We start from the raw sequence: 13,236 nt of genomic DNA on the forward strand, positions 1-13,236 counted from the left end.
AAGACGAATTTGATCCATATTATTGCTAGCCCATTGTGAGGCCTAACTCACTCTCGAGGTCTTAGGTTTGATTCTCGTCTCAAACAATTTTGAACCACATTATTGCTAGTTCATTGTGAGACCTAACCAATTCCCCACCTCCTTAGCAATGTACATAAGTATTGATAAGGTTTTGGGTGAATTTTAATTTAAATAATTTATAGAATTTTTTTAGCCGTTTTAATTTTGGGATTTTTTTACAAGTAGATTTGCTCATATCAATCTCAACTGTTCGATTTAATGCGATTATAAATTTTTTTTTTTTTTTGTTTTTGAATATGGACCGTTGGATCATCCATATCATAATAGTTGAACGATCAAGAAGTACCAATTAGGATCTGAAAAGGTGTTTGACAAAGCTGTCAACAATGGGTCCCAACCGCTATAGCTTTGTCGTGTGCTGGCTAGTTGGGTTGATTAGTGCGTTGTGAGTTAGTGCGCTGAGGGTGGGCACAAGACACGAGCGTTCAAGTGCATGAATGGACCACCCCTTTAGTCCTGGCTCAAATTTTGGGCAAAATCTAGCTCAAACCAAATTTTCTTCCCACCCCTTATTTTAGCACAATTTTTAGAAAAGCTTTGGAGGGTTTCACTACTTAAAATTTAAGATTTAATCCAATCATTGTGAATGATCTTAGTATAAATAATATCAAATGTATTAGGAAAATTTCTATAACATTTTGGACTGCCAATAAAATTAGGGTGCTGATAAATCCAAAAAAAACATATGGAATTTTACTGTTTGTTGGGTCTTTTTTCCCTTTCTTCTTTTTGAAAATCCTTCCCTCTTCACTTGAAAATCCATTTGAATGTGGTCCGTGATGTGACTCAGGGCACGTTAATGTATCCGTAATCGGAATCAATTTACAGAATTGGATTCTGATTACGGGATACACTTTTGTTTACGTAATCGTCGGGAATCAAAATACATGTGGGGTCTACACGCATTAAGGGATCCAACTCCTCATTTTGAGGAATTGGACTCCCTAGATAAGGGAGGTAATTGAATTCCTGGACTGGTGGAGAATCCGGAATCGACTTCTTTTATCAATTATGCCCTCACTTGGTTTTTATTATTCCAATATTGCCCTTCATCTCCTTCACCAGCCATCTCAGTCTCGACCATTCTCCCTCTCCATCTCCCTTCTCCATCACCCTTCTTCATCACTACTACAAAACCAATGCCATGCTCAGGGCACAAAACTTTTGCAACTCAAATTCGTCAAATCGCCTCACCCCTACTACCTGATATGACTGTCGAATCACTTCGTCCAAAACTCACCAATTGATTCCATAACACCAAACCCTGAGAAAGAAATAGGCATGAGCAAACGAATTTCTTCGAATTTATGGGTTCTTTCTTCTGCGGGATTGGAAGGTCTTGACAGCTTCGAAGGTTTCTGGGTTCTTTCTTCTGCAGGGTAGTAAGATGAATGTGGCTAGGATTTTGGCTTTTAATTAGATTATAATCTAATTATACACAAAAAATCAATAATGGACATTTTAACTTTACTTTAATTAAATAAATAAAAATGTCTAATTAAAATGTTTTTAGACATAAATATAGAATAACAAAAAACCAAAAAACAAAAAAATAAGGGCAATTTAGTAATTATAATGATTTATATTCCGATTTAGCTGAATTAGTAAACAACTTAATTTTATTCCTATTCCGATTCTTGAATATTTAAGTAAACATTTTCAACATGAATCTGATTCAAACTCATCTTTATTTCAATTCCCCTCAACTGAATTTCTTCTTAATCAAATTCCTTTTATTTTAATTACGTAAACCTCCCATCGGTGAATGAAGAGTCCAAGCATAGTCGCTTTCAAATCTCGATTTCAACCTCGAACAGCTATCAATTTACGAGTCATGCCATCGTCGGTTCAAGTTTTAAGAGCGGGCGGATCACTCAGAATAAGATGAAACGAATCGGTTACTTGTTGGTCCTCCCGTATTTTCCGTCGATATATGAGTTTTCCATTCGAGTGGGACTCGCCGAAACTGTTCATGGTGGAATATATTCAGGTAATTTTCTCTGGATTATGATTATGTTTTCCACTGCTTGTTTCAACTGCAACTGCAACTGTAACTCCATTTGTTTGTTGGGCTGTAAATTAGATTCGGTTCTATGAATTTCAGTATTGGATCCCGAAAATGTACTGGAAAATGTTACTAGATTATCGAATGTATGAATGTTAGGTTGTTTGGAAAGGCTGTATAGTATCTTATCCTACTTTCCATGTTTTCTGGGGTCCATTTTTTATGAAGAAAATGGGATTTTTAAGTTGATATGGTGTAGATATGGTTGACTTGGCGCAAAGTCGAGCATATCTAGGATTCATATAGCCGATCTCACTTGGTGGGATAAGGCTTTGTTGTTGTTGGTGGTTTTCACTTTTGTACTAGGGTTTCGAAGAGTGGAGGAAGAATTGTGATTGGTGAGAGAGATGTAGGAGAAATGTACAAGGAAAAGCACACAAATGAAAACTAAAAACCACAAAACCAAAAATTTATTATAAGTTACTTTTTATGTTCCGTTGAGCAGTCCAAACTGGTTAGACCTGGGTTTTATGCAAGAGCATAAAATCATTGCCAACCTTAAACTTTTAATAAAACTTTAAGGTGTTTCTAGTTAAAGCACTTATAACAAGACGGGTATGATATAATATGTTTTATTTAGAAGGCAAATGGTGGATTGATGTGGTGGTGGATAGGGTCTCCCTCTCAAACCATTTCGCTCGCCAAAGTGTAGTTTAGAGTAGTTATATTGCTTGTACTTTGAAAATGATGTTTTATATAGAAGCAGTTCCAAATGACAGTTAGATTTTTAAACTCCACCGTATTTTTTAAAATATTCCAATGTGTTATATTTCGAATATACCCCATTATCGTTTTTTAGTTATTTTATTGGGATGGAAAACATGAAAGGTGAGATAAGGAAAACCATTAGACGGTAATACTAGTGGCGGCCATTTTTTGTATTATGTAAGTAGGTCCTCAAAAAAGTATTATATAAGCAGATTTACTCCTCCATAATAATAGATAGAAAAGAAATTCCCATAGAAAAAGAAAAAAGAACATGACTATCGAGCAAGCCTGGTGTGAGTGACACCTTGTTCACTTCCCTCTTTACTTGAAAATCCTTCCTTCTTTTTAACGTGGTTCATGGATTGACTGCAAAGTACAAAACCATTTGCTTTGCATTTGTCATTACCTCTCTCTAATCTGTTGTCCAAACATTATTGCAGTGTACACATTTCCAAATCTCCATTTTGACCTCGAAACACAATCAATTTACAAATCATACCATCTTGGTTTCATTTTTCAACTATTAAGAGCGGTGGACACCTAGAAGTACAAAAAGAAAGGCATCACTTGTTTGTTGGTCCTCCCGTATTCCCGTTGATAAATATATGAATTTTCTATTTCAATCAGACGCTTCGAAACTTTTCATACTTGAAGATACTCAGGTAAATTTGGTCTGATTTATGATTATGTTTTCATTTGCTTGTTTTAACTGCAACTGCATTTGCTTACTGAGCTGTTAATTGGATTCGGTTTTTTGAATTTCCGTTTCTGTTTCTATACCAGAGAAAGTACTGGAAACCGCTACTAGATTATCCTATGTATGAATGTTAGGTTGTTTGGAGAGGTTCCATTATATCTTATTCTGTTTTCCATGATTTCTGGGGTTAGTTATTATGACAGAAAATGGGATTCTGAAGTTGATAATTCGTTGTGTGCTTAAATTGAAGGCCTATTTGATGACCATTTTGTTTCTAGTTTGTGGTTTTCATTTTTGTACTAGAGAAACCAAAAACTGTCTCTCACCGTCCTTCCTCCACTCTTCTCTAGCTCATCAAATGGGTCCTTATTATATACTACTTTTTATATTGTCCTTTCTAAGATTATTTTTTGTCGGGTAAAAAGATTGGATTTTTAAGTGGTTATTTGGGATCTGAGAATAAAAAAGCATACGAATCTCATATGATCTATGATGCTGATATGTAGCTTTTTATTAACAGGCTATTGGGGTACTTTTTATGTTTCGTATTTGATTATTGTACACAAACCTTTTTCCGATTGCATTTTTATTTTTTGGATCAAATGGTCAAGCAGTCCAAACAGAATAGAATTTTCTGTTTTATGCAGAAGCATTAAATCACTGGCCAACCCGAGAAGCAGTAGTTTATATAGGAATTCGTTCTTGAATTCTTTCTTGTGGGATGTGATGAAGCTGTTTCATATCGACACCCTAACCCCCAAGCCTTTCATTTACAATGTGTACAATAAGCTAAAAGGTAGACATATAAGAAAGAATCTATGGGAAGCAACCATCACATGTAATCACCACCTGCTTTCATCAATAGATTGGGAACCACCACCAACTCCAAGTTGCGAATAAAAGATTTGCTTATAGATGAATCTTATTGGTACTCAAAATTCATGGAAAAGGTCCTTCTCGTCCTAATTACATTGCAAGATCCCCCAACTGTTTACATGGCTAGACCAACAACTGTGAAACCCTATTCATTTTTGAAGTCTATGACGGGGCAAATACATTTTTCGTGCTTAAATTTGTAGAATTGAGAATTTTATTCAGGAATTTCTCTACCGAGTCTACACATTCTTCTCATGTAACTTATTATTTTGGTTCTGAAGTTTTTTTATTTTCTATTTGTTTATGTTAACTCGTAATCACCTATAAAGATTATTGGTTTTGGGTAAGGAGAGGTGCGCACAGGATTTCCCATTAGAATTAGAAAATCAGTTTTTTTCTCAGTAATCCAAGTCCAAATCAGTTTAGGATTAGGAATTAAATTATCTTTTCTTATTCTATTAGGATTTTGGAATCCTATTCTGGTAAGGCATATAACCCACGACCTATGCACTATAAATAGGCTTGTTGGGAGTCCTTTTATTAACAAGAACATCATATAAAACAGCAAGGACACACAAGGATAGGGAGCCAAGAGTGGTAGAGAGACCTAGAGCAAAGTTTCAGGGATTAGCAGAGGGATTTGAACAAGTTCTTCTAGTCAATTCTTTTTTCTCCATAGTCTAGTGATTCTCCCAAGAGATCACAGGAGGACGTAGGCAAAGTTAGCCAAACCTCACAATATTTTTGCATTCGTTAATTATTCAGCATATTCACATATCAACATCCCAACTGTTTGCATAACACCAGAGTCTATTGAAAAACAAGATCAGCTAGGGGGTTTAAAAACTACACTGATTGGACCCATCATCTGTTCTTCCCTGAAAACTGCTTGCCATTCTTTTCATCTTTAATCTTGTTACTCCAAGAGTGTTCAGATTTCGTCCAACCAAACATCTTTAATCTGTCATCGAATCAGAATTCTTACTAAGCACCTTCAATCTGTCCAACTCATCTACCGCTCCAATAGTTGTGGATTCTTTTAGTCTTTGTTTGCATCACAGAGACCAAACTTTATATCTTGGGCATTACATCTGCACAGGTCATAATCCATCTACCGCTGATTAAGAGCTTATTTGGTTAATTGTACATAGCGTTTCTATCGGTCTGGTTTCACAGTTCCCTTGTCCTTAAACTGGCTCTTCACTTTTGCTGATAGGTAATTCTCACCTCTTTACTATCTTTTGCGGTCAGTTTTTCTTTAACCACTACATTTCTTTAATTACATTGATTTTGATTCTTTAACTTTTAGTTGCTGCCAGATTGGTTCAATAGCATTCTATCTATCTGTCTTTTACAATTTCAGGGACCATGTTGTTTTGAGTATAAAGATAGAATCTATTAGATTCGTTCCATTTTTAAATCTATAAGGGAGAATTTAAGCAGAGTACTCTTTTATTTTGGTACTGAGACTTTTATATTTTGGGTTCCCACCTAAATTATCTCTACGTGTAACTAGCTATTTCTGGAGTAAAAAAAAAATCATGGGTGTTGTGTTTCAAACAATTTACACCTTATATACATACATACATACATATATATATATATTAAACTACATGCATTTCTTGGTTGTTTCAACTGCAATTGCATTTGTTTGTTGGGCTGAAAATTAGATTCGGTTCTTTGAATTTCGGTTTTGGAACCCAAAAAACTGCTGGAAAGTTACCTAGATTATCGAATGTATGAATGTTTTGTTGTTTGGAGAGGCTCTATTGTATCTTATTTTGCTGTCCATGTTTTCTGGGGTTAGTTTTTTGTGAAGAAAATGGGATTCTTAAGTTGATATGGTGTAGTTATGGTTGACTTGGTGCAAAACCGAGCACATCTAGATTCATACAGCCAACCTCACGTGGCGGGATAAGGCTTTGTTGTTGTTGTTGTTTTTCACTTTTGTACTAGGGTTTAGAAGAGTGGAGGAAGAATTGTGATTGGTGAGAGAGATGTAGGAGAAATGTACAAGGAAAAGCACATGAAAGAAACTAAAAACCACAAAACCAAAAATTATTATAAGTTACTTTTTATGTTTGGTCGAGCAGTCCAAACTGGTTAGACCTGGGTTTTATGCAAGAGCATAAAATCATTGCCATAAAAACTTTTAATAAAACTTGAAGGTGTTTCTAGTTAAAGCACTTATAACAAAGACGGATATGATATAATATGTTTTATATAGAAGGCAAATGGTGGATTGATGTGGTGGTAGATAGGGTCTTCCTCTCAAACCATTTCGCTCGCCTTAGCGCAGTTTAGAGTAGTTATTTTGCTTGTACTATGAAAATGATGTTTTATATAGAAGCAGTTCCAAACGACAGTTAGAATTTTAAACTCCACCGTATTTATTTTAATATTCCAATGAATTAATATTTCGAGTATATACCCCATTGTTGTTTTATTGGGATGGAAAACATGAAAGGTGAGATGAGGAAAACCATTAGATGGTAATACTAGTGGCGGCCATTTTTAGGAAAACCATTAGATGCGATTACGAGACAGAGGTTCAGGGCCGAAGGGGTAGAAGAAGACCTAGGAAGACTTTGGAAGAGACTCTAAGAAAAGACTTGGAGTACTTGGATCTACCAGAAGACGTGGCACAAAACCGTTCGCAATGGCATTCTAGGATTCATACAGCCAACCCCACTTAGTGGGAAAAGGCTTTGTTGTTGTTGTACTCTTTTATTTTGGTACTGAGACTCTTTTATATTTTGGTTCCCACCTAAACTATCTCTACGTATAACTAGCTATTTGTGGAGTAAAAAAAATCATTGGTGTTGTGTTTCAAACAATTTACACCATTTATACATCACACTACATGCATTTCTTGAGTTGAATGCAATGTTGCATGCTCAAATAATCTTACTTATTTCTAAAATTTATTATATTCTAGTGTACTAGAACTTCATATTCTAAATTCTGGATACTTTATCTACATCACATGGTGTAATGCATTATACTGAGTGCATATTTTCCACTAGCGAGGCAAGTTATATTTGAGTGATAATTGTGTGTACTTGGGATTTTGTAGATAATTACTTTCTTTATTGGACCATTGCGACCGATTCTGTTTTTCTTGATTACTGTGGTTTAGGTTTTTGAGCATTTCATTAGAGTGGTTTCGGAGTTGGAATGGGGATCGTAGAGACATTACAATATTTGGAATCATCTAGAAGAATTGCTTCAGTTAATGATAGTCATTCTGAGGGAAGATTAGTAGGTATGCCCATGGCTAATGGGGAGTGCTCTATCCGTACCCAGTCACCTAAGTTAAAGAGGCGCAAAATCTCCGCTGTTCGTGATTTTCCCCCGGGGTGTGGACGATTTGGTCAGTTAAGCAATTTGGGACCTGATAAGGAGGCCGCTTCTGTGGGTACTTTATTGACTGCACTGACAGAAAGTTTGGTTAGTGGGGGTAAAAATGGTGATGGACGTGGTGCTGAAAATCTGATGCCCTCAACTGGTCAGGTAGATGATACTGTTTTGATTAGTGGTAACGTTGTTAGTACTGGGGAGACAGTTGAATCTTTAACAGCCTTAGAGCATGAAATATATGATTCGTTGAAGATCCAACATCAGCTTGGTGCTGCTGCTTCAGAGGAGGAGATAGTTGCTGTTCTGCCTGATAGAAATATTTGTTCACCACCTGACAGATCCATCTCTATTTCTAAAGGCAATCTTCTGGAGAAGACTGCAGTTAAAAAATATCCTCCTCGAAGAAAAATATCAGCTGTTCGTGACTTACCTCCTCTGTGTGGAAGAAATGCTTCCCTGGAAGCGAGGAAATTTGGTCAAGAAAAATCGCTTATGCATGTTGAACCATCATCATTGAACACAGTGAAGACTAATGTGAAGCAAACATGCGAGGATATCCATGATGAAGAGTTTCACAAGAGTGAATATGTAGAGAATGTATTAGAAATAAGTGGATCCGAGGTTCAACCAAATTGCAATGGGCATGTTGTACAAGAAATGGAGAGAGAAGATGAATATAAAGTAAATTCGAAGATGAACGTGGTTTTGGAAGGTACAAGAAAAACATGCATTGAACCTTCTCAAAAAAGTAACGGATGTCTACGCACGAAGGACGGTGAGCATTCAGAGGAGAAAGTGGAGGACGAGACGGAGGTATACCAAGAGGAGAAAAGTACGAGTGAAAAATGTCTGGAAGTATCTTATTATAATAACCAATTGCACGAAGAAGATTTTGTACGTTCCGAACCTACATCGAATAGTGAGATTGTGCTGGGTTTGATGGCTGCGTCAAATTGTCCATGGAGGAAGGGAAAAGGTGTTTTTAAGCGTAAATCAGAAGGTGGTATGAGTGAAAGAAAACCTTCTCAACAAAGCAATGGATGCCAAGGCATGGGGGATATTGGAATTTCAGAGGAGACAGTGGGGACGGAGATGGTGGTATACCAAGCGAAGAAAAGTCCGGGTAAAGAATGTATAGATGTATCTTATTGTCATAACCAATTGCACAAAGAAGTTCTTGGAATTTCAGAACGTACTATGGATAGGGTGGTTGTGCTGGGTTTGATGGCTGCGTCAAACTGTCCATGGAGGAAGGGAAAAGAGGTCTCCATGCGTAAACCAGAAGATGGTGCAAGTGAAAGTAAACCTTCTCAAGAAAGCAATGGATGCCAAGGCACAGGGGGTGTTGGACATTCAGAGGAGAAAGTGGGGAAGGAGATGGTGGTATACCAAGTGAAGAAAAGTCCAGGTGAAAAATGTATAGATGTATCTTATTATCATAACCAATTGTACAAAGAAGTTCTTGGAATTTCAGAACGTACTATGGATAGGGTGGTTGTGCTGGGTTTGATGGCTGCGTCAAGCTGCCCATGGAGGAAGGGAAAAGAGGTCTCCATGCGTAAACCAGAAGATGGTGCAAGTGAAAGTAAACCTTCTCAAGAAAGCAATGGATGCCAAGGCATGGGGGGTGTTGGACATTCAGAGGAGAAAGTGGGGAAGGAGATGGTGGTATACCAAGCGAAGGAGACCCTGGGTGAAACATGTTTGGAAATATCTTATTATAATAACCAATTGCACAAAGAAGATTTCGAAAGTTCGGAACTTACTTCAGATACAGTGGTTGTGCTGGGTTTGATGGCTGCATCTAATTGTCCGTGGAGGAAGGGAAAAAGGGTCTCCAAGCACAAAGCAAAAGGTGGTACAAGTGAAAGTGTACAAAACACACTTGATTTGAAATGCCAACTAGAAGGATCCAATACTGTGTTGACAAAAGTTGACTCAGACATTGGAAGAAAGTCTGTAAAGAAGATTTTTCGTAAAGCACGAAAGAGTGCTTATCAAGGTACAAGTCTGTTCTGGGATGAGGAGTATTCTCTCGAGCATGACCCTGAGGATCTTCATGTGACTCCAAGATCATGTTATTCAGATGTATCCCCTCATCTGTTTAGTCCTAGTAGTACAACTAGTAAAAATCATGAGAACAATGCAATTGTCAACCGACACATGGTGAAGGAGACATTGCGTCTGTTCCAGGCTCTTTGTAGGAAGCTCTTGCGGGAGGAAGAAGGTAAGTCAAAGGAAGGAGGAATTTCTCGCCAAAAAATTGATTATTCAGCTTTAAAGATCCTCAAGGATAAAGGAAAATATGTAAATATGGGCAAACACATTGGAGCTGTCCCGGGAATTGAAGTTGGTGATGAGTTTCATAACCGAGTGGAACTTACTATTGTTGGCCTTCATCGGCTGCCTCAGGGTGGTATAGATTATGTGAATCATTGTGGCAAGATCCTTGCAACTAGTATCATTGCATCTGGTGGCTATGCTGATGATTTGAATGATTCAAATTCCTTGATTTATACAGGCCAAGGAGGAAATGTGATGAAGACTTATAAGGAACCCGAAGATCAGAAGCTTGAACGGGGAAACCTTGCTTTGGAGAATAGTCTGCATGAAAAGAATCCTGTTAGAGTGATTCGTGGTTCTGAATCCTCAGATGGAAAGAGTAAGACGTACGTATATGATGGACTATATTTGGTAAAGAAACGTTGGCAGGAATTGGGGTCTCATGGTAAGCTTGTTTTCAAGTTTCAACTGGACAAAATTCGAGACCAAGAGCTTGCTCGGAAAGAAGTGAAGAAGTCCAAAATAATTCAAGTTCAGGAAGGTCTCTGCATTGACGATATTTCGCTAGGGAAAGAGTTAATTCCTATTTCCGCTGTGAATACCATAGATGATGAGAAACCTCCAACATTTGTATACATAACTAGCATGCTGTATCCTGATTGGTGCCGTCCAATTCCTCTCAAGGGTTGCAGCTGTATTGTTGAATGCTCAGATTCTGAGAAATGTTCTTGTGCAGTTCAGAACGGAGGTGAGATCCCGTATAACTTTGATGGTGCTATTGTTGAAGTAAAGCCCCTTGTGTATGAGTGTGGTCCTTCTTGCAAGTGCCCTCCGTCTTGTTATAATAGAGTTAGTCAGCATGGTATCAAATTTCAGCTTCAAATTTTTAAAACAGAATCAAGGGGTTGGGGATTGAGATCACTAAATTACATTCCTTCGGGAAGTTTTATATGTGAGTATATGGGAGAGCTTCTTGAAGAGGAGAAAGCTGAAGAAAGAATTGGTTATGATGAGTATCTGTTTGATATTGGGAATAACTACAATGACAATAATCTTTGGGATGAACTTTCAACCCTCATGCCCGATGCGCTGTCAAGTTCATTTGAAGTTGTGTACGATGGTAGATTCACCATTGATGCAGCAAAGTATGGAAATGTGGGAAGATTTATTAACCATAGTTGTTCCCCTAATCTTTATGCCCAAGATGTTCTCTATGATCACAATGAAAATAGAATTCCTCACATTATGTTCTTTGCCGCTGAAGACATTCCCCCGATGCAAGAGTTGACTTACCATTACAATTATACGATAGATTCGGTTTATGATTCCAATGGCAATATAAAGAAGAAGAGTTGCTGTTGTGGTTCACCGGACTGTACTGGCAGGCTGTACTGAGGCAGACTTGAGAGGAGAATTTTGGGTTACTCAAAAAAGGTGATTTCTTGCTCACATGTTTTTACATTCTTAGATTCCTACCTTCTCTTTTGTATACATCTACTTGCACATGTATGCAAATGTAATTTCATGTGTATGTGTTTATGGTTACTCAAAAGAGGTGATTTCTTAATCCCATGTTTATTTTTATATTCTTCGTCGATTCCTGCCTTCCATTTTGTATGCAGCTACTCACACATGCATCTAAATGTAATTCTGTGTGTACGTGTTCCGTGTGTGCATTTGTGTGGCCTGTGGGTCTTGCCCTTCAAACTGAACATACAACTAAATTAATAGTTTGTTTTTCTTTCTTTTTTTTTACCTAAAGAACTAGTCATTTGTATCATGTGATCATATATTATTATTGCACTTATTAATAATTCTGCATCATCTCTGAACATAGTACAATCATATGTGCCTTATCTAGTGGCAAGCCAAATACTTTTCACCATCGTCTTTGTAGCATGGCGGTACAAATGGTTGAATCTAGGATTCAGTTCCTACTGAACAACATAGTTGTATCATCAGTCCAAGGTTGCATATGTTGCATTCCTGTCGCTTGTACAATAAAAAAAACAAAATGGAGGATTCGTCTTCAAAATAATGGGGTCACTGTGACCTGCTTCTGTTATGCTTTGAAGAAGACGTAAATCAGTAGTAAAGTATAGTAGTTCGAAACCAAGGACATTTGGTGCTGACAAGTGCGAAGAAAAAAAAAGGATTGATTCTGTAAACGCATGGGAAAGTTATATTTTTGTTAAATTGTTGTGTGACAATGCAGCTTTTGTTCTATTGTTTCAGATGGTTATAATCTGGTATATGAGAGTTTGCTAATACTCAATGTGCATTTTTGTTTCATTTTTTACTAGTTAATGTCGTGCACTCTAATTTCTAACAGAGCATGTATGATTAACTTGCAGGTTAAAGTGTTGGTAAGTTGCTGGGTGAATATTGAAACATCTGCGGACGAGGAGCTTGCATTGACAACAGTATTTTTTTCAAGGGCCAAGGGCTCATGGCATGGTGCAAGATTTACATTTCAAACAATTTTGATCCGAAAAACGAAAGGGCGAGAGAGAAGTCGAGAAGGATGGGCATTCGGAGGCGGATTCGAATAGCTTGTGGTTGGCTTCATGGACCTAGTAATCACACGTACAGGTCTTGAGTCTTGAGTTCAATAAAGCTGGTTATTGTGCTTTGGATTGAAGCTGGTGACGCTGACGTTGGCTGTCAATAGTTAGATGGTAGGACTCTCTTTGTGAGTTCGCTGCCGCATACGGCAGCCTCACCCCCAAGAATTAGTCCTTCTGGAGACGTGTGTACTCTCAGTATCCCGAAAATCCAATTAATGTCCTTTGTTGCTGATGCTATCACTAGTGTGGGATTATCGATTTCTGATAGCATATTTAGGATAGAGCTATTCTTACCGTTGCTTCAAATACTTTATTATTCGATTGTACTGGAAATGATTGTACTAAGCGTTTCGTAGCCAGGGAAGCATAAATGCAATGTTTGGATACTGGTGATTGGCTTCCATATTACGTCCCATAATTCAGGTAGGAACACAAACTTGTGAAACCAAGAAACTAGTATTTTCGTTCTAATCTAGTATTCGGAATCGTAAACCAGCATAAACTGAATTGAAATCGGCGTAAACCAAATTGTATGAGTTTAATAATAAATTTAAATGGAATCGTACTGAATCAAACAATTAATAGTTTTTCTGTTCCGA

At 37.4% G+C, this 13,236-nt stretch overlaps 1 protein-coding gene across 2 annotated transcripts; it reads left to right on the plus strand.

The window, feature by feature from the left end:
- Positions 1-1,826: 1,826 nt before the first annotated feature.
- LOC137723342 (uncharacterized) lies at positions 1,827-13,090 on the plus strand. Of its 2 annotated transcripts, XM_088692374.1 has the most exons (4): positions 1,931-2,071; positions 3,295-3,516; positions 7,567-11,504; positions 12,425-13,090. In XM_088692374.1, the coding sequence occupies exon 3, from the start codon at positions 7,605-7,607 to the stop codon at positions 11,463-11,465; it is 3,861 nt and encodes a 1,286-aa protein (XP_088548500.1). In that variant the 5' UTR covers positions 1,931-2,071; positions 3,295-3,516; positions 7,567-7,604; the 3' UTR covers positions 11,466-11,504; positions 12,425-13,090. The 2 variants fall into 2 exon arrangements, with proteins under 2 accessions (XP_068318612.2, XP_088548500.1); XM_068462511.2 differs by lacking the exon at positions 3,295-3,516 and having other exon boundaries at positions 1,827-2,071.
- The last annotated feature ends 146 nt before the right edge of the window (positions 13,091-13,236 follow it).

The sequence above is a fragment of the Pyrus communis genome, chromosome 4 (genome assembly GCF_041283825.1).
Source record: "Pyrus communis isolate YQ-2024b chromosome 4, ASM4128382v1, whole genome shotgun sequence".
Classification (NCBI taxonomy): domain Eukaryota; kingdom Viridiplantae; phylum Streptophyta; class Magnoliopsida; order Rosales; family Rosaceae; genus Pyrus; species Pyrus communis.